The sequence below is a fragment of the Pantherophis guttatus genome, chromosome 6 (assembly GCF_059756535.1).
Source record: "Pantherophis guttatus breed Tessera chromosome 6, ASM5975653v1, whole genome shotgun sequence".
Taxonomy (NCBI): domain Eukaryota; kingdom Metazoa; phylum Chordata; class Lepidosauria; order Squamata; family Colubridae; genus Pantherophis; species Pantherophis guttatus.
In genome coordinates this window covers 5,796,462-5,816,804 of record NC_142068.1, presented here as the reverse complement: position 1 = coordinate 5,816,804, position 20,343 = coordinate 5,796,462, and the positions used below count along the sequence as shown (strand labels likewise).

Here is a 20,343-nt window from a genome sequence, read left to right as displayed (position 1 = left end):
TAGGCAGGAAATCTTACACCACTTCAGACAAATAGTTATCCAACATCTCAAAAATTTCCAGTGTTGGAGCATTCACAACTTTTGGAGGCAAGTTGTTCCGCTTATTAATTGTTCTGTCAGGAAATTTCTCCTTAGTTCTAAGTTGTTTCTCTCCTTGATTAGTTTCCACCCGTTGCTTCTTGTCCAACCCTCAGGTGCTTTGGAGAATAGCTTGACTCTCTCTTCTTTGTGGCAGCCCCTGAGATATTGGAAGACTGCTATCATGTCACCCCTAGTCCTTCTTTTCACTAAACTAGACATACCCAGTTCCTGCAACCGTTCTTCATATGTTTTAGCCTCCAGTCTCCTAATCATCTTTGTTGCTCTTCTCTGCACTCTTTCCAGAGTCTCCACATCTTTTTTACATCTTCTCGGAGTTTGAAAGCTAAGCACTGATGAGATTTAATATCTGAACAGGAAACCACCTGGAAATGCCAGGAATGTAAACTGGACTAGGAAGTTAAGAAAACTCCCAGTTGGTGACAAACTACTTCTGTACGGTTGCTAAAAAAAAAACAACAACCCATAGACGGACACATTCCTGAAGTCACCAGGAAGTGACCTTGATTGAGATTTTATTTTTTATTTTTCCAGACCTACCTGGAAAATCTGTATATGCTTCCATATTTTTCTTTCACCTTTGCTGATCAACTCACAGACTACAGGTTTCTGCGGCTATGCTCACACTGTCAAAATGACACCGTTTATACAAGTTTTCACACACTCAGAGGAGCCATGAAAAGAAAATGAGCCATTGCTGTCCATATCTTGGGCACACGTCACCAACAAAAGCTGGCAGAAAGAGTTAAGTCTTTATATCCCCACGCTCATATACAGTGTTTCTCAACCTTGGCAACTTTAAGATATGGACTTCAATTCCCAGAATTCGCCAGCCATGGGGAATTCTGGGAATTAAAGTTCACACATCTTAAAAATTGCAAGGGTTAACGAATACTGCCATGAGCAAAGCACCTGTCCTGCTCTTTTAACTCACATACGTTTCTTATTGATCCCTTGAACCAGGGGTGAAATATTCCCAGTTCGAACCGGATCGCCTGATCCGGTAGCGATGGAGGCGGGTGGTTCAGAGTACCGGTAGCAAAAATCCCTGCCCCCCCCCCATGCCCAGCTGAGCCGTGCAATCATCAGAGGCTTTTTTTTCTTTTAAATGCCTCTGACGATCCAAGCTGAGTTGCCTGATTATCAGAGGCATTTAAAAGAAAAAAAGTCTCTGACGATCAGGCAACTCAGCTGGGATCGTCAGAGCCTTTTGAAAGCATTTTTTTACAACCTCTTCGCCGAAGAGGTTGAAGAAAAAATGGTTTTAAAAGTTTTTTAAAAAAATTGGCCACACCCACCCAGTCACATTACCCTCCCACACCAAGCCACGCCCACAGAACCGGTAGTAACAAATTTTAGATTTCACCACTGCCCTGAACATGAGCTCAGGTGTTCCATAAAAGAGGTACCTGCAGCAGCATGTCTCCGGGTTCAATTCTTCCATCAGCGGCCACAGCGCCTCCCTTCATAATGGAACCAATGTAGATGCCTCCATCACCACGTTCGTTGCTTTGCCCAACAATGGAGATGCCCAGGAAGTTATATTTTTCTGCAGAAAAAGAAGACGTGTGGTTAGAATATCACTACAAGCCAATTGGGTAGTTGGTCTATTCAATCATTTGTGATCTACCGTGTTTCCCCGAAAATAAGACCGGGTCTTATATTAATTTTTGCTGCAAAAAACGCATCAGGGCTTATTTTCTGGTTAGGTCTTGTTTTGGGGGAAATACGGTACTAAATGCACCCATCTGGCTGACAATCTTAACTGGGGCTTATTTTGAGGGGGTAGGGCTTACATTACGAGCATCATGCTAGGACTTATTTTCCGGTTGGGTCTTATTTTCGGGGAAACAGGATAGCTTAAAGAAATAATCATTAGGAACAGGTAGTCCTCGACTTATTACAGTTCATTTAGTCACCGTTCGAAGTTACAACAGCACTGAAAAAAAGTGGCCCTTTTTTTCACACTTACGACCGTTGCAGCATCACGTGATCGAAATTCAGATGCTTGGCAACAGAATCACCTTTATGACGGTTGCAATCTCCTGGGGTCATGTGATCTCCTGTTGTGACCTTCTGACAAGCTATGGGGAAGCCACGTTTCACTTAACAACTTCAGGGATTCATTTAACAACGGTGGCCAGAAAGGTGGTAAAACGGGGCAAAACTCACTGAGCTCACTGTCTTGCTTAGCCATAAAAATGTTGGGCTCAGTTGAGGACTACTTATATTGGATCAGGAGATGGGGGGGAACCCTCTCCAAAGGCCTTCTTCATGCTAAATTGTCACTTCACAAATGTTCAACGGGTTATCTTCCTTCCGCCTACCAAGTTCTAGTCCTGGCACACATCTGGACTCACCCATGTTGAGCGTAACGGTGATGATATTCAGCGACATGGTGGAATCGGTGATGCTGCTAAAAGACGAAGACTGCAAGAAAAGGAGAGGATGGGATAAGAACCAGTGTGATTCACTAGTCCAGTTCACTAGCTCTGGAGCCGCATGTAGCTCTTTCACCCTCTCTGCTGCGGCTCCCTGTCACTCAAAATATGCGTCACAACCGCCAATGTGCGGCACGCTATTTATTGAGCTTTTCAACCACGGATAAATCCAAGAAAAGAAAAGTTTCAGAAGAAAACAGAACGTTTAATTCAACTACATATGCTAGTTTTGTGGCCGCTCGGGAAATAGTCAGGCACCGGAAGGGTTTTGTGGCTCCCGGTGTTTTCTTTTCTGTGGGAAACGGGTCCAAATGGCTCTTTGAGTGTTTAAGGTTGCAGACTCCTGCACTAGTCAAAACTGACAGATGGGGTTTTGGGTCCCACCACTAGGGAAAGGATGGGGTAACATGCTCCCTACAAATTTACAGAAGGCAGGCCTGGTCCTAACACTTGCAAAGTCATTTGAATAACAACAGAATAACAGAGTTGGAAGGGGCCTTGGAGAGCTTCTAGTCCAGTGCTGGCTAGCCTTTTCCAGACCGAGTGCAGGCCCCCTGCATACCCCCAGGTATATGCACTCCACCCCACACGTGCCCCCCACCCTCACCCGCAGCCCCCTGCACATGCCCCACCCCCCACGCATGCACACACACCCTAACGCACGCGCACTGCCCCCCCAACGCATGCACAGCAGAGACCCAAAGATCAGCTGGCTGGCAGGAGGTGCGTGTGCATGCGCAGCGGAGCTGAATTGGGGCAACGGCTCGTGTGCCCACAGAGAGGGCGTTGCGTGCCACCTGTGGCAAACATGCCACAGGTTCACCATCATGGTTTTAGTCCATCCCCCTGCTAAAGCAGGAAACCCTATCCTATTTCAGACAAATGGCAGTCCAACCTTTTCTTAAAGCATCCCCAACCTCTGCAGGCAAGTCGTTCCTCTGGTTAATTATTCTAACTGTCAGGAAATTTCTCTTTAGTTTTAAATTGGTTCTCTCCTTGATAAGTTTCCATCCATTGCTATCTTGTCCTGCCTTCAGCTGCTTTGGAGAATAGGTTGACCCCCACTTCTTTGTGGCAGCCCCTCAAATTTTGGAAGACTGTTATCCTGTCACCCCTAGTCCTTCTTTTCTTTTTTTCTTTTCTTTTCTTTTCTTTTTTTAAAATTTGATTTATATGCCACCCTTCTCCAGAGACTCAGGGCGGCTTACAATGCGTTAAGCAATAGCCTTCATCCTTTTGTATATTTATACATAGTCAGCTTATTGCCCCCACAAACTGGGTCCTCAATTTACCTACCTTAGAAAGGATGGAAGGCTGAGTCAACCTTGAGCCTGGTGAGATTCTAACTTACAGTAATTGCAGACAGCTGGTGTTAATCACAATGCTATTAGTTTGCTGAGCCACCAGTCTTTTAAACTGGACGTACCCAATTCCTGCAACTGTTCTTCCTATGTTTTAGCCTCCAGTCCCCTAATCCTCTTTGTTGCTCTTCTCTGCACTTTTTCCAGAGTCTCCACATCTTTTTGACATCGTGGCGACCAAAACTGGATGCCGTATTCCAAGTGAAACCTTACGAAGCGGTATTAACAGTTAACGTTATCTTGATTCTACCCCTCTGTTTGTGAGGCTGTCCCACCTCCAACCAAGTCAGGCCTCTCACCCTCTCAATTCGGGCTACTTTCTGTTTCCGCCGACGGCGTTTGTGTCTCCTCATAAGACGGGAGGCGCTGCTTTGTTCTGTAGAGCTGCTGAACCTACAAGACAAACGGCAGAGGAAGAATCAGAAGCCTGCTTACCAGGAAGCAGTAACAAAGTGCGTGGAAGGGCATCCTGTTTGGGTTCTTGGATGAGGACTTAAAACGAGTCATTCGGTGTAGCTAAAACGGATCTTCAAATAACTCAAATCTTACCTTACGGAGTACAGGTAGTTCTCAACTTACAACCACAACTGAGCCCCAAATTTACGTTGTGAGAATTTATGTAAGTGAGAATGTTAAGTGAGTTTTGTCCCGTTTTATGACTTTTCCTGCCACATTTGTTAAGCAAATCTCTGCAGCTGTTAAGCTAGTCACACAGTGATTAAGCAAATCAACGGCTTCAACGGGGGTCAGTGGTCAAGCATCCAAATGGAAATCATGTGACCATGAGGAATGCTGCAACGGTTGTTAACTGTGAAAAATGGTTGTGAGTCGCTTTCTTCAGTGCTGTTGTAATTAAGTCACTAAGTGAACTGTTGTAAGATTAGGAAAAAAAGATTTAAAAAAAAAATCAAAACTTTCTAATGCATCTTATTCTTTGACTCTTGTTAAGCTCACTTTTTTCAGTGCCATTATAACTTTCAACTATCCCTAAACAAACTGTTATTGTAGCATCAGCAGAAGCAAAACACCGTCATAAATATGAGCCAGTTGCCAAGCTTCCGAAAATTTTGAAAATAATTATGGAACTTATTATCATCTCTGGTAGACCTGCCCAGTGGCGAAGAAATTCTGGGCGAAAGTTAAAAAGTGGAGAGAGGAAATAATTCAGAATTCAATAAAGGGAGAACCTGAGCAGTTTCTACTAGGGATTTCCATAGAAAACTATACTGAGGAAATATATTATTTAATATTACATATACTGACAGCAGCCCGCAAAATTGGAAGAAGGAAAAATTACCATCAGAAGAAGATTTAATTAGGAAAATCTTAGAGGGTGCAGAGATGGACAAATTAACAAAAGAAATCAAGGAGAAAGAGGATACAGAATATTACAAAGTGTGGTGTAGGTGGTATGAATGGTTGGAGAATAGGAAAAATGATAAAGAGGAATAAAGGAAAGAGGAATAAAGAGCCTGGTGGCGCAGCAGACTAATAGCCTGTTATTATCATCCAGCTGCCTGCAATTACTGCAAGTTCGAATCTCCCCAGGCTCAAGGTCGATTCAGCCTTCCATCCTTTCTAAGGTAGGTAAATTGAGGGCCCAGTTTGTGGGGGCAATAAGCTGACTTTGTATAAAATATACAAAAGTATGAAGGCTATTGCTTAACGCACTGTAAGCCGCCCTGAGTCTCCGGAGAAGGGCAGCATATAAATCAAATTAAAAAAAAAAAAAGAAAGAAAAAAAAAAGGAGAGAGGGGAGAAAAAATGTTGAAGATCAAAGTACAATCTAGACGAAAGAAAGAATGATGGAAAATAAATTGTTGAATAAGATAAAGTTAAAATATGTTTGAATAGATGTAAATAGTACGAAAGGATCACTTCGAAGTAGCTGTAGGGAAAAGTGATATGTATATAAATGTTGTGTGTTTGTGTCTTGTTTTTAATGTTTTCAAAATAAAAAACTTTTTAAAAAAGAAAAAAGAAAAAAGAAAAAAAAAGAAAAACGGTCGTAAATCACTATTTTCAATGCCGTTGTAACTTTGAACAGTCACTAAACGAATGTTTGTAAATTGAGGACTACCCGTACTTTACCTGTACTTTAGCATGTGAAGTAAACCTGGCCAACTGGAATTTACTCGATAAATCAGCTGAGTGCAGGGCTCAATCCCAGCCCATGTTAGAGAAGATCCTCCATCATCAAGTCACTTAACCCCAGAAAGAAAAAGCAACCTACAACATCATTTACAAGAATCATTTCACCTTCTCACTCTCTTCTTTACCTGCTGGTGGAATCATCCTCATCGGAATCAAAGAAGCTGGTGGTCTCCAGTTCACTACTCATCAGGGTGGAGGAGCTTTCATAGCCCCCCAGTTCCCGCCGCCGGTCCCCCTTGGTCATCCCATTCACCCTGGGGGCTGGAGAAAACAGAGACGGAGTCTTTTTCTTTGTGAAAAAATACTGCGCACAAATTAAATCGGCCTGTTTTGCTTATTCACTCTTTTTATTCCACCTTCTGCCTTGGGAGCGCAAGGCATCGCATGTCGGAATGGGATAACTTGCCGCGGTCAACTTGCCCTGGCCGACTTACTCCGGCCATCTCACTGCATCTGACTCACCACAGCCAACTCGCTAGGGTCAACTCGCCATCGGACAATTCAATGCGAGATAATTCCAGAGAGGGACAGGTGTAGAATCGCAGCTCACCTGAGCCTCAAAGACTTCGAATCTGAGAAGGTTCTAATCTAGAGCAACACAAAGCCCACCTTGAGTTGTCCTGCGGCGAGTTGGTCACAGCGAGTTCACAGTGAGTCGGCCAGAACGAGTTGGCCAGGGTGACATAGTTGGTGTGAGTCAGCCGTGGTGAGTTGTCCTAGACCAGGGGTGTCAAACTCAAGGCCTGTGGCCCAGATCCGGCCCACAGGGTGCTTAGAGCTGGCCTGTGGGACCGCCCTGGAAACAGCGAAGGACTGGCCCGCAGTGCCTCTACCAGCAAAAATTGGAGCTTGTAAGGGCCGCGCACGGCCCTCCTGGGCTCTGTTTTTGGCTGCGACGGCCTCCTGTAGCCCTCTGCAGGTGCAAACGTGGCGCTCCCGAGCTCCATTTTCACTGGCAGAATGCTAGGAAAATAAACTACTAGCAAAAGTGGCATTTGGTCACACGAGTGACGTCAAGCAGGCCACACACCCTAGCCCCCCCCCCCCAAAGGTCAAACACAATCCTGGTGCAGCCCATGATGAAATCGAGTTTGACAGCCCTGTATGTGGCCCATTGAGGTTGGGGGAGCCTCTGTCTATGTTAATTCAAAAATAAGCACCCCATGAGTAAATCAGGCTCAGAGGGTGTGATCCAAACTCACCACATCTCACCTGGCACTGACTACTGAACTCAAGCGTGAATTTCCCTGACCCTAGGTGGCTACCTTGTAAGCTCAGAAAAAGGCCCAGTTTTTTTAAGGAGACTCCAGCCGGACTGAAAATATATTCTATTTCTACTTCTAATATTTATTGGATTGGTACGGGTTGTCCAAATCAAAGAACGCAACCCTGGGTAAACATACGACGACGACAAATAAACAACAACAAAAAAATAAACCAAAACAGAAGCATAAATGGCTAAAACATGGACAATATATCAATATGAAAATGACTCAAAGGCTACATTCACCCAGTTCCCAAACTCACCCACTGCATTTTAGCTTCTCAATTGGGGGGAGGGGGGGGAGAAATCCGGCCTCAGGGACGAACTGAGTAAATTAGGATTTAGCACAAGGATACCCGTTGTGCGAACACAGACACCGGTTTGATTTCAAAGGGGGATAAAAAAATCCTCACCGTGCTCCGGACCTTCCTTCCTGCGTGGCCGTTCCCTCTGAACTGACACCACAGAGTCTGTCTCGGTCTCATTGTCCAGGTTCTCGCGGCTTCCCCCACTATTTGGGCTGCAAGGCAAAAACGTATTATTTCAGTAGGTCGTTAACCCCAAGAAACAGCTGTGGTATTCAGCCGGTTCAGGTGGTATTCAGCCGGTTCGGGTGGTATTCAGCCGGTTCGGACGGGTTCAGGCGAAGCTGTGGTGGTGACCTGCGGGTGAGCCCGCACCCGCCCAGGTGCTATGCCGTCCTATTTAGCCACGTTTTCTAAGCCGCGCGCAGGCGTGCAAACCACATGTGCGAGCAAAGTGCATGCACTCACATTTTCGGCGCGCGACGAACCGGTGGTAAAATTAAGTGAAACCCACCTCTGCCAATCAATGGGTGGCTCTGTTCTAGGCAAGCTGCCATCCAGAAGTCCTGGTGGCCAACTCAGCTATGCAGCAAACACGCAAGCCACTCTGGACCCCACCACTTCACACTGCACAACAGGGATGACACCCCCATCTTCCCCACCCTCGTGTTTTTTAAAAAGGAAACGAATCAAAATACATACAAGGTAGTCCTCGACTTACGATCACAACGGAGCCCAAAATTTCCATTGCTAAGCGAGGCAGAATGTTAAGTGAGTTTCGCCCCATTTCTTGTTCACTGAAATAGTGCAGCTGGTAAAGTTAGTAACACGGTTTGTTCAGTGAATCTGGCTTCCCCATAGACTTTGCTTGTCAGGTGGCAGTCACATGAACCCGGGACACACTGCAACCGTCATAAATGTGAGTCAGTTGCCAAGTATTCGAATTTTGATCATGGGACCAGGGGGATGCTGCAACAGCCGTAAGTGTGGAAAAACAGTCATAAGTCAGTGCCCTTGTAGCTTTGAACGGTCACTAAATGAATGGTTGTAAGTCAAGGACTACTTATAAGGCCACTGATTCAAGTGTCCTGCAGATTTTTCTAAAAGATCTTCAATATACTGTATTTTTCGGAGTATAAGACGTAAAGGGGATGAAAATTTAGGTGTGTTTTATACACCGAATGTAGCCCACCCACTGGCCCCCACCCTTTGGTCTCTGCCTCACAGCAGTTACCTCCTTGCAAGCAAACAGCAAGAAAAAACATCTCCTTTCAGCTTCAGCACAGCCTAATTGGCACAAGTTGATTGGATCGGCCTCCCGACTCTCAGCTGTTTTGCGCAGGAATCTGCTGCTTGCTGGAAAGAGGTAAATTCCTGGAGCAGATTTTTTTTTTCCTTGTGCTAATCAAGCTATGCAGAAAACGAAACTGAAAGTAAAGCAGGCTGTTTGCTGTAAGGAGGCAAAATTGCTCAGAGGCAGAGGGAGATTTCTTTTTCTTCTTTTCCTCACCAAAAAAGGTAGGTGCGTCTTATACTCCGGTGCGTCTTATACACTGAAAAATACGGTATTTAAAATCTGGTGTCAGGTTTGGGATCCAATGAAGAAAACCTTTTGCATTGGTAATGAATCCATACAGATCAATATGCCACCAAATCTAAGGAACTGTCCCTGCAACTTACGTTGCAAAAAACGCCTAATATTTCCAGGCTCGAAGTGTTCAGTGTCTCAAACATAATAACTTTCTGCTCACTCCAAAGCTTCTCCTTGCGCTGCTACTTGACTTACTGAAACGAAGGAGGCCTGGAATCTCCGATGCCTCCGGTTCGCTCGATGGAGGGTGGCAGTTCCGGCTGACTTTCGGCACAAACGGACCCAGCATCCGAATGAGATCCCTCAGCAGACACCAGCTGGAAGGAGAAAGGTTTACAGGAGATAAGCCAACTGGGAGAGGTAAGAATTTTTTTTCTTTTCGAAGAGAAGGCATGGTTCTTGCAATACACTGATGATGTTACGTAGTTGGGTAATGAAACGTCAACCAAGCTCAGAGAGCACCAAGGACCCCACAGTCCTCCTCCTCCTCCTCTTCTTCCTCCTTTCCCTCCTCCTCCTCCAACCTTCTAGCCCTGAAGAAGTTGGCTCATAAAACATCTGCGAGGAAACAACCAAGCTCAGAGAGCACCTAGGACCCCAAAATCCTCCTCCTCCTCCTTCTCCTCCTCCTCCTCCTCCCCCTTTCTAATCCTGATGATGTTACCTAGTTGGTTCATGAAACATCTACGAGGAAACCACCAAGCTCAGAGAGCACCAAGGCCCCACAGTCCTCCTCCTTGTTGTGGTCCGCCAGCAGCCCAGGGAGCTAGCAGCAGAGTCGGACAGTGAGGAGGCTGGGGAGGAACATGGGCCAGTCCTGGAGGCTGGGGAAGGCCCGGATAAGGGCTCTGTGTCAGAGGCAGAGACGGGGCCAGGGCCATCTGGGAGTGATGCATGGACTCCAGAGCCTCCAGAGTCGGACAGCAGAGAAGCAGGGGAACAGGAGGAGCCTGTTCCTAGTGCAGGCATGTGCAGAGCTGCCAGAAGGCAAGAGCAGCTAAAGCAAAAAGGACGACTCAGGAGTAAGGCCAGGAGATGATTGGCCCCTCCCATAAGGCTTAAAAGAGCAGCAAAGGCACTTGGGCTCTTTGTAGGAAAGCAACGTTGCTAAATCTGTTTCCAGTCGGCATCTCTTGTTTCTGAACTTTGTGGGGCTTTGCCAAGAAAGGCCTTTGGCAGGGCGCCAAAGAAGATAAAGGTTTGTGATAAGCCTGAAGGACTTCTTCCGAAGGACTTGTTTTGCAATTGGACTCAGCTGGGAATAAAGTAATTCTCAGCTGGTACAATAAAATAGGTTTGTTTGGGAATAATTGTGTCTTGTAATGACTAAGTAAGCCTAGGTCAAAACACTCCTCTTCCTCCTCCTCCTCCTCCTCCTTTTCCTCCCCCCTTCTAGCCTTGATGATGCTAGTTGGGTCATGGAACATCTGCGAGGAAACCACCAAGCTCAGATTTCAACCCTGAACTACAAATATTCTCTTCTATAAATAACAGAAATAAATAAAATATCCGAGGAAAAAAATGACCCCTTCTTCTAAATTCCTACACAAGGTCTATCAAAATCACCCATGCCATGGCATCGCATGGATACCCCACAAAGCCCCCCATTAAAGAATACCAAGGAATCCCAGTGTAACGGCCAAAAAACAAAATGAGCATGCTGTGTCTCAACAGCCAAACAAAAATGGTTATGCTGTGTAACAGCCAAAATAAAAATGGATATGCTGTGTAACGGCCAAAAAACAAAATGAGTATGCTGTGTTTAACAGCCAAAAATAAAATGGTTATGCTGTGTTTAACAGCCAGGAAATAAAAATGATTGGTTTAACAACAAAGATGAAGAAAAATATGTTGGGTTTTATAGCAAAATAAAATGAGGTGGGATAGCCAAATAAGGAGGAATATGTTGAGATTAATAGTTAAAATGAAATGAATAAGTCAGGTTTAATAACAGAAATAAAGACTATAAATGTTGAGTTCATTAGTAAAAATAAAATGATTATGTTGGAATTAATTACTTTATGAATGTTTATAATAATTGTGATGATTTATATTGTTAAAATATATCCATCTAAGCAAACGAAAGAGAAAAATGGAATTATAATTGATTAGGATTTAAGATTTAAGTAACGGGTTTTTGGGGATAATGGCATAGCTAAATAGAGAAAATTGAGGGAAATAACTGAGTAAAATATTAAGTTGTGTTCATTGAAAAATAAGATTTGTTCGTGATTTGTATTAATTTGTGACCGGATCAAAAGCTTTGTTTTGAAAAAATGTGTTTTATGTTTATGTTTTTTTAAAAAATAATAAAAAACTTTTAAAAAGAATACCAAGCAATCCCAAGCAGGTTGGATTTAATTCCCCGATGCCTTCTTCCCCCTCTCTTATTCTTCCCCTCTGCCACGTTGGCAATGAAGTCGTTTCACCCACCCAAAGAGACCTTAACCTCCCTTTCAGTCTCTACCCTTTTTACAACGTTTTAGTGAGTTGTCGCTCCCCGGTTTACACAGGCTTAAAAATCGGCATTCTTCACTGCAACGTACAATCAAACCCAGACAGTTCTTTTGTTCAAAAATCAGCCACCACCAAGGAAACATTCACGGGGCAAGCAGGGTTTAACTGCAGAAAAGTTTTAATGGCTGGTTGTGTCTCTGCAACTTCCTAGTCTCTCTGTTCTTGCAACATCCCCCCCACGCCCCCCCACCCCGCCCCAAAGGCTTTGTACAACTGCTAAGTCATCACTAATCAATGATTCATGGTGGAGGGAAAGGGGAGGAGGGGAGGGGAAGGAGGGGAGGATCTAAGGGCCTTAAGGTTGTAAAGATGTAAGGACAGCAAGAAAAAGCACAGACAGTCTTCGACGTTCTGTTGCTAAGGGAGATATTTGTTAACTGAGCTTTGCCCCGTTTTATGACCTCCCCTGCCACAGTCGTTAAGTGAACCACTGCCCTTGTTACATCAGTAACGCGGTTCTTAAGTGAAATCTGGCTTCCCCATTGACGTTGCTTGACCGAAGGTCGCAAAATGGGATCAGACAACTGATCTGCAACCGTCGTAAATATGAGTCAGTTGCCAAGCCTCTCTGAATGTTCATCACGTGACCCCTGGGGATGCTATAATTTGTTGTAAGGGGGAAAAGCGGTCCTAAGTCACTTTTTTTTCAGTGATGTTGTAACTTCGAACGGTCACTAAATGAACTGATGTAAGTTGAGGACGACTGTAGAGGTCGTCCTCACCTGACAACCACAATTGAGACTGGAATATCCATCAACAGTTGGGTGCAGTTGTGAAGCGAGTCCTCACGGGACCAAACCTGATTTTATGACCATTTTTACCGCAGTCGTTAAGCAAATCGTGTGGTCATTAAGCAAATCGTTAAGGAGCCTGGACAGCTCAACAGACAGAGCACTGTAATTTAACACCAGCTGTCTGCAATTAAAGTAAGATCGAATCTCTCCAAGGCTCAAGGTTGACTCAGCCTTCCATCCTTTCTAAGGTAGGTAAATTGAGGACCCAGTTTGTGGGGGAAATAAGCTGACTTTGTATAAATATGCAAAAGTATGAAGGCTATTGCTTAACGCATTGTAAGCCGCCCTGAGTCTCCGGAGAAGGGCGGCCTATAAATCAAACCAAAATAATAAAAAAATTAAAAATAAATAAATAAATAAACAGAATAAATAAATCAAGAGCCCAAGTATCATTCTCTTCTCTAGTGAACTTTTCACCTAGCAATCTGGATCCCAAGAAGTTTTTTAAAAAATGGGTTTTCTGCAATGGTGAAATTCAAATTTTTTCCCTACTGGATCTGTGGGCGTGGCTTGGTGGGCATGGCTTAGTAGAGGGGGGTGTCATGAATGGGCGTGGCCAACTTTTTTTTTTTTTTTTTTTTACTTTTTAAAGCATTTTTTACTACCTAGTCACCCGAACAGGTAGTAAAAAAAAATGCTTTAAAAATTTTTTTAAAAAAGGTTCCGACGATCGCGTGGCACAGCTGATTTGTCACACCTGATCGTCAGAACCTGTGTTTTTTTTTTCCACTTTTTTAAAGCATTTTTTTTTACTACCAGTTCGGGGAACCAGTAGCATTTATTTACTACCGGTCCAGACAAAGAAGCCCGAACCGGTAGTATTTCACCCCTGGTTTTCTGGCTTTTGTCTATCGGGACTGAATGGACCCAAGCAGGAGAGATGATCCCCAGCCAATTACAGGTAGTCCTCGACTTATAACAGTTTGTTTAGTGACTGACCGTTCAGTTACCACGGCACTGAAAAAAGGGGACCTATGCCCATTTTCCACACTAATGACCGTCGTAGCATCCCCATGGTCACGTGAACAAAATTCAGCCACTTAGCAACTGGCTCATATTTATGAAATGTTGCCCTATCCCAGGGTCATGTGATTTCCTTTTTGCGACCTTCTGACCAGCAAAAGGGAAATCGCGCCTTAAAGACCTTACTATTTCACCAGGCCGGCCTGGCCTAATTTCCCCCCTCTTTTTTAAAGATTTTTAAAATTTTAAATATCTTTTAGTATTTATATATTCAATTTTAAATTGGTTTTAAAAGTTTGGGGTTTTAAATTTGTCGGGGCCAAAATTATTTAATTTGATTTTATTCTATTTTTTAAATTTTGTATTGTATGTGTTTTTATTGTTTGGCTGTGCACCACCCTGAGTCCTTCGGGAGTAGGGCGGTATAGAAATCTAATAAAATGAAAAAAAAAAAATGAAAAGTCAATGGGGAACCCAGCTTCACTTAACCACCGTGCTACTAACTTAACATCTGCAGGATTCCCTTCACAGCTGTGGTGAGAAAGACAGTAAAATGGGCCCAAACTCACTTTTAACAACTATCTCGCTTAGCAACAGAAATTTTGGGTTCAATTGTGGTCGTTACGTCGAGGACTACCTGTATGGTGTGGTAAACAGTCCAAGGTCATCTAAGTGAAAGGGGCGATGTAGAAATTCAATAAATAAATAAATAAATTGCTCCATCTTCTCTAGGTCAGGGAAAGAAGCCCTGTGAATGAGGCACAATGAATGGGATCAGAGTAGTGGAGCATGAGAAGACTACGAAGATACTCCGTCAAAAAACGCTACTTACCCACGACACCACTCGCCCGTTGAAGCAGGGAAGCTTTGCGTTGTCGTCTGAAATTTCCTCTTTCACCACCCTGTTGTTTTTTTTTAAAAAAAAAGAGAGAGAGAGAAAGAAAAATGACGTGATATTGTGCATAGTATTGCTAGGGCCTTCAGAATCGGCATATCCTGTGAGTAACACTATGGATACAGTAGTGGCCAAAATTGTGGAAACCTTTTGAGAAAAGTGTATTTTTCTAAAACTAGCTAATAACAACTCTTTTTTTTTTTTTGCAGTAGTACTATAAAATTATATATCAATGGAAGGATAACTTAATCAAGAATGTAATGCAATAACTTTTATGAAGGATTTGCTATTAGAATAGCAGTTACAGTATAAAGAAGAAAAGTGAAACATGTAGAAAAGCGAGATATACCAAAATTATCACCATAGAAAAAATGAGATATTCAAAAATTATCACGTCAGTTAATACTTAGTGGGGTAACCTTTAGCATGAATTACAGCCTTACAACGTCTTCCCATGGAGTGAACCAAGTCTTTTAGTTCTGCAGCTGTTATAATGTGAAACCAAGATTGAATGATGGCTTCTATTAACTGGGTTTTATTGCTGGGTCGCTTCTGACTAACAAGTTTCTTTAGTGAGTTCCATAGATTTTCAATTGGGTTAAGATCTGGGCTATTCCCAGGCCATTCATTCCAGCAGTGGAACAGGATTATCTTGAAACTCCAAAAAAAAAAAAGTGGTGTTATTAGCCATCAAACCTCAGAAATCTTTTCCCAGAAGATTTCCACAATTTTGGCCACTACTGTAATATTCCATTCACATCCTATGGATAATTCTTAACAGGAGGGGTGGATAAATGCAGAGGAGTTGTATTCCCCAGGGTCTGTTGAAAGTGCAGAGAAGAGCAATTAAGATGATCAAAGACCTGGAGACTAAAACATACCAAGAACATAGGAAGATGGTTGCAGGAATTGGGTAGTTTAGATAAAAGAAGGATTGGGATGACATGATAGCATATTCCAATATTCCAGTATTTGAGAAATCGCCACAAAAAAAGAGAGAACAATGGATGGAAACTAATTAAAGAGAGACACAATCTAGAATTTATTTATTTTTTTAAATTTGATTTATATGCTGCCCTTCTCCAGAGACTCAGGGTGGCTTACAATGCACTAAGCAATAGCCTTCATTCTTTTGTATATTTATACAAAGTCAGCTTATTGCCCCCACAAACTGGGTCCTCAATTTACCTACCTTAGAAAGGATGGAAGGCTGAGTCAACCTTGAGCCTGGCGAGATTCGATCTTACTTTAATTGCAGGCAGCTGGTCTTAATAACCAGCTTAATAACAGGGTGCCTTAGACCAGGGTGCCTTAGAATTAAGGAGAAACTTCCTAACAGTGAGGACAATTAATCAGTGGAACAGCTTGCCACCAGAAAGTTGTGGTGCTCCATTACTGGAGGTTTTTAAGCCGCTAGAAGACCTCTAAAGTCCCTTCCAGCTCTATTCTGACTCTCTCTCTCTCTCTCTCAACATATCTCACATATTCTATGGTATCCTTCAACATATAGAGAAAGACCTCATGCTGGCTGGAGAAAATGCTCTCGGCGTGGCCCACTACTTGGCAAATGTCATTTAGTTTCAATCTCATTTATTTGGCACACTTCTTGATGTGCTATGTTTTTAATGACCTATTTTATACCCATTTTATTTGAATTTGTAAGTCCTGACTCGAATAAAGAAAATAAGTTTTTTCTATTTTATTTTAGGTTCACTAATCTCTAGAGGTGGGAAAGTAAAGGCACTTTTTCAAGTCAAACTCAGTGACTATTTATGAATTACTGCTGGTAGCATTACTGAAGTGGCGTGCCTTTTTTTTTTTTTTTTTTTAATGTCTTTTTTCTGGAACATTTTTCACCTCTCCAGTCTAGCCTGGGATTCTCTCAAATAAATCTATTTATCTTCTGAAATCCATCAAGGTCAGCAGGGCTACAGCCAGCTCATATATACAGACAGAAAGAAAAACAGATCAATTGGAAAAGTAATAATTAAAAAATGCATTAAAGGTAAAGGTTCCCCTTGCATATATATATATCTGCTAGTCGTTCCCGACTCTAGGGAGCAGTGCTCATCTCCGTTTCAAAGCCGAAGAGCCAGCGCTGTCCGAAGACGTCTCCGTGGTCATGTGGCCGGCGTGACTCAACGGCAAAAGGCGCACGGAACGCTGTTCCCTTCCCACCAAAGATGGTCCCTATTTTTCCTACTTGCATTTTATACGGGCTTTCGAGCTGCTAGGTTGGCAGAAGCTGGGACAAGGAACGGGAGCTCACTCCATTATGCGGCACTAGGGATTCGAACGGGAGGGCGTTTTATCAGGTTCGCCTGATTCGCCAGTTGCGTCCCTTTCTGGATCGGGACTCGTTAAATACGGTCACTCATGCCCTCGTCACTTCCTGCCTGGACTACTGCAATGCTCTCTACATGGGGCTCCCCTTGAGGAGCACCCGGAGGCTCCAGCTGGTCCAGAATGCGGTCGCGCGGGTGGTTATGGGAGCGACAGGGCGCTCCCATGTGACCCCCCTCCTGCGCGAGCTGCACTAGCTCCCGGTGGTCTTCCGGGTGCGCTTCAAGGTTTTGGTTACCACCTTTAGAGCGCTCCATGGCTTAGGACCGGGGTATCTACGAGACTGCCTTCTGCCACCAGTGGCCTCTCACCGACCAGTACGCTCCCATAGAGAGGGGCTCCTCAGGGTGCCGTCAGCCAAACAATGTCGACTGGCGGCCCCCAGGGGGAGAGCCTTCTCTGTGGGGGCACCTGTCATCTGGAACGAGCTCCCCCCCGGAGATACGGAGGATCCCAGACCTGCGCGCTTTCCGCCGTGCCATTAAAACATTTCTTTTCCAGCAGGCCGGCCTGGCCTAACCTCTCTTTTAAACTTTTTAAACTTTTTAAAATTCTTAAATTTTAAATTTGTCTTATAAATTGGGGTGTTTTAAATTTCGTTTTTGGGGCCAATTATTTAATTGTATTTTAATGGTTTTTTAACATTTGTATTATATGTATTTTATTTGGCTGTTCACCGCCCTGAGTCCTTCGGGAGTAGGGCGGTATACAAATTCAATAAATAAATAAAATAAAATAAACTGCCGACCTTTCGATCGACAAGCTCAGCGTCTTAGCCACTGAAAGCGTCCCCATTAAAAAAAATGCATGAGCTATCCCTACTTGAGCGAATCCAGTCCCCAGGCCTTACAAAACTGACCAGCCTCACTGGGTTACAGAAGGGGTCTTTGTTCCCCCCCAGAGACACAAGGCCCTTTGAAGGGCCAGAGGAGAAGCAGCTTGACGATTGAGAAGAGGGTCTCCATTAGCTTCCTTGCCTCCATCCAACCCCCCACCCCACCCTTCCACACACCGCAATCCACTTCGACTTTTGTTAAGGAAGACCGGCTCTGACTTCAGCAGCAGGCGATTCCACCCGCTGCCAAAATGGAGTTTTTGAGGCTTTGAAGGAATGTGCTTTGCAAGCAGAAAAGGTCATTCCTGCAAGAACCTCAGCTCAGCAAGAGGGCAAGGAAGGAGGAGGGAAAGACCGGGGGGGTGGGGGGTGGCGGCCGTGGGTATTTTCTTCTCCTGTACACCTAGGAGAAAAAAAAAAAGATCGCCACCAAATAGTTACCAAAACCACAACTCCGTCATTCCCAAACAATCGCCAATCTAGTGGAAACGGAAATTCAGAATATGTTTTTTATACTCTGCCTGTACGGGATGGCTGTCGACTTGTGTAAAGGTAGTCCTCGACTTACAACTGTTCGTCTAGGGACCGTTCAAAAGTTATAACGGGGCTGGAAAAAAAGTGATTTGTGACCAGTTTTCACACTTACGGCAGCTGCAATGTTTCCCCACCCCCAGTCTTGGGATCAAAATCCAGATGCTTGGCAACGGACTCACATTAATGACAGTGGCAGTGTCCTGGGGTCATGTGCAGAGGTGGGGTTCAGCAGGTTCTGACCAGTTCTGGAGAACCGGTAGCAGAAATTTTGAATAGTTCGGAGAACCGGTAGTAAAAATTCTGACTGGCCCCGCCCCCATCTATTCTCTGCCTCCTGAGTCTCAACTGATCGGGAGGGAATGGGGATTTTGCAGTAACCTTCCCCTGGATTGGGGTGGGAATGGACATTTTATAGTATCCTTCCCCTGCCACGCCCACCAAGGCACGCCCACCAAGCCATGCCACGCCCACCAAGCAACGCCCACAGAACCAGTAGTAAAAAAATTTGAAACCCACCACTGCTCATGTGATCATCCCCTCTTGCGACTTTCCGAGTCAACGGAGCCAAGTCAACGGGGAAGCCAGATTCCTTTTTACGACAGTTTGTCTAATTTAACAACTACCGCGATTCGCTTAACAACTGTGGCAAGAAAGGCCGTAAAACGGGGCAAACTCGCTTAACAAGCGTTTCGCTTGGCAACAGAAATTTGGGGTTCAATTGTCGTGGTAAGTCGAGGACTACCTGAATCTGGGTAATTTTTTTTCGAATACAATGCTTGGGCTGCCTTTCCCCAAAAAATCAAATACGACAACTCTGATTGGCTTCCGAGCTACTTTCTTCTTTTTGAAACCATCAAAGGAGAAGTGTCTCATCTCTGTGCAGAAAATCCACTCCCATTTATTTTCAGATCCCGTTAAACCAGCCAACTTTTTCTCTTTGACCGGTGAGATGACTTAGCAGGAAAACAAGAAAGATTTAAGACAAGCTAGGCCAGAGGTAGTACGCTATGGCAACTTTAGGGCCTGTGGACTACAACTCCCAAAATTCCTGAACCATACTGGCTCTGGAATTCTGGGTGTTGAAGTCCATAGGTCCTAAAGTTCCCTTAGTTATCCACCAATCGGCTAGCCTATTCCTATCAAAGAAACCCTACATCTGTGATGGCGAACCTATGGCACGCGTGCCACAGGTGGCACGCGGAGTCATGTTGCCTGGCACGCCAACTCAGCTCTGTCAGCTGATTTTCGGCCCTTTTGGGCCCACCAGAAGAGGGCCGGGGGGGGGAGAGGAAGGCCCGTTTTTCTTTCTCCCTGGCTCCAGATCCTCTCTATGCATCTGGGGAGGGCGAAAACAGCCTTCCCCACCCCCTCGGAGGCCTGAAACGGACCGCTTCTCAATTTCCGGCCTCCGAAGGGGCGGGGAAGTCTGTTTTCACCCTCCCCAGATGCATAGAAAGGATCTGGAGCCAGGTTAGAAAGAAAAATGGGCCTACCGGGCCATCACGTGCCAGGAGTGGGGGGGAAGGGGGGTCGCGCTCGCATGTGCGTGGCGGAGCACATAGAATTATGGGTGTGGGCCCACGCACGGGCAAACCTCCCCCACCCCACCCCTTCCTGGCACGCGATGGCAAAAAGGTTAGCCATCACTGCCCTACATGGTTTCTTTGATAGGCCATTTTAGAGCAGAAAGGAAAGCTACAGCAAACAACAATTTCCAAGCTGCCAAGAAAGCAACGTGGACGTCTCCAACTCAACTCAAAAGGAAATTTTATCCTGTTTTCAGACCAGATGATACGGGGAGTTTCTGGCGAGGAAAATCTTCGCATTCAGCTCACAAAGGCAGATATCCAAACAAATACCCATAAAAAGATCTGGTTCCCGTTTTAACATCATGCTCTCTTCTGTTGCATTGGTAGGCAAATCAGACAACACAATCAAAGGTTGTTTTGTTTGCAATAAAATGTACTCCAAATGAAAAAACAAAAGTCTCTCCCCTTTTTAAATGGAAATTTTAAATTTGGTTTTAAATTATTGGGGTTTTAAATTTGTCCAGCCAAATTATTTAATTCGTTTTAGTTTATTTTAAATTTTGTATCTATATGTTTTATTCTATGGCTGTTCACCGCCCTGAGTCCTTCGGGAGTAAGGCGGTATACAAATTCAATAAAATAAAATAAATAAATAAGTCTTGGGGGGGAGGGGGTTGATGTTCTCTGAGGTCGATTATATTCTTGCAGACGACCCAA

The 20,343-nt window shown here is 44.3% G+C and overlaps 1 protein-coding gene across 3 annotated transcripts in view; it reads right to left on the bottom strand.

Moving 5' to 3' along the window:
• Nucleotides 1-20,343, bottom strand: part of DVL3 (dishevelled segment polarity protein 3) — an 84,762-nt gene that overhangs the window by 28,167 nt on the left and 36,252 nt on the right. For all 3 annotated transcript variants that reach the window (XM_034408316.3, XM_034408318.3, XM_034408319.2), the window contains exons 2-8: nucleotides 14,323-14,392; nucleotides 9,412-9,533; nucleotides 7,734-7,840; nucleotides 6,182-6,317; nucleotides 4,201-4,294; nucleotides 2,460-2,529; nucleotides 1,509-1,648 (exon numbers count right to left, since the gene is read on the bottom strand). In XM_034408316.3, the coding sequence (XP_034264207.1) occupies nucleotides 1,509-1,648; nucleotides 2,460-2,529; nucleotides 4,201-4,294; nucleotides 6,182-6,317; nucleotides 7,734-7,840; nucleotides 9,412-9,533; nucleotides 14,323-14,392 (739 nt within the window). The remainder of the gene's footprint in view (nucleotides 1-1,508; nucleotides 1,649-2,459; nucleotides 2,530-4,200; nucleotides 4,295-6,181; nucleotides 6,318-7,733; nucleotides 7,841-9,411; nucleotides 9,534-14,322; nucleotides 14,393-20,343) is intronic.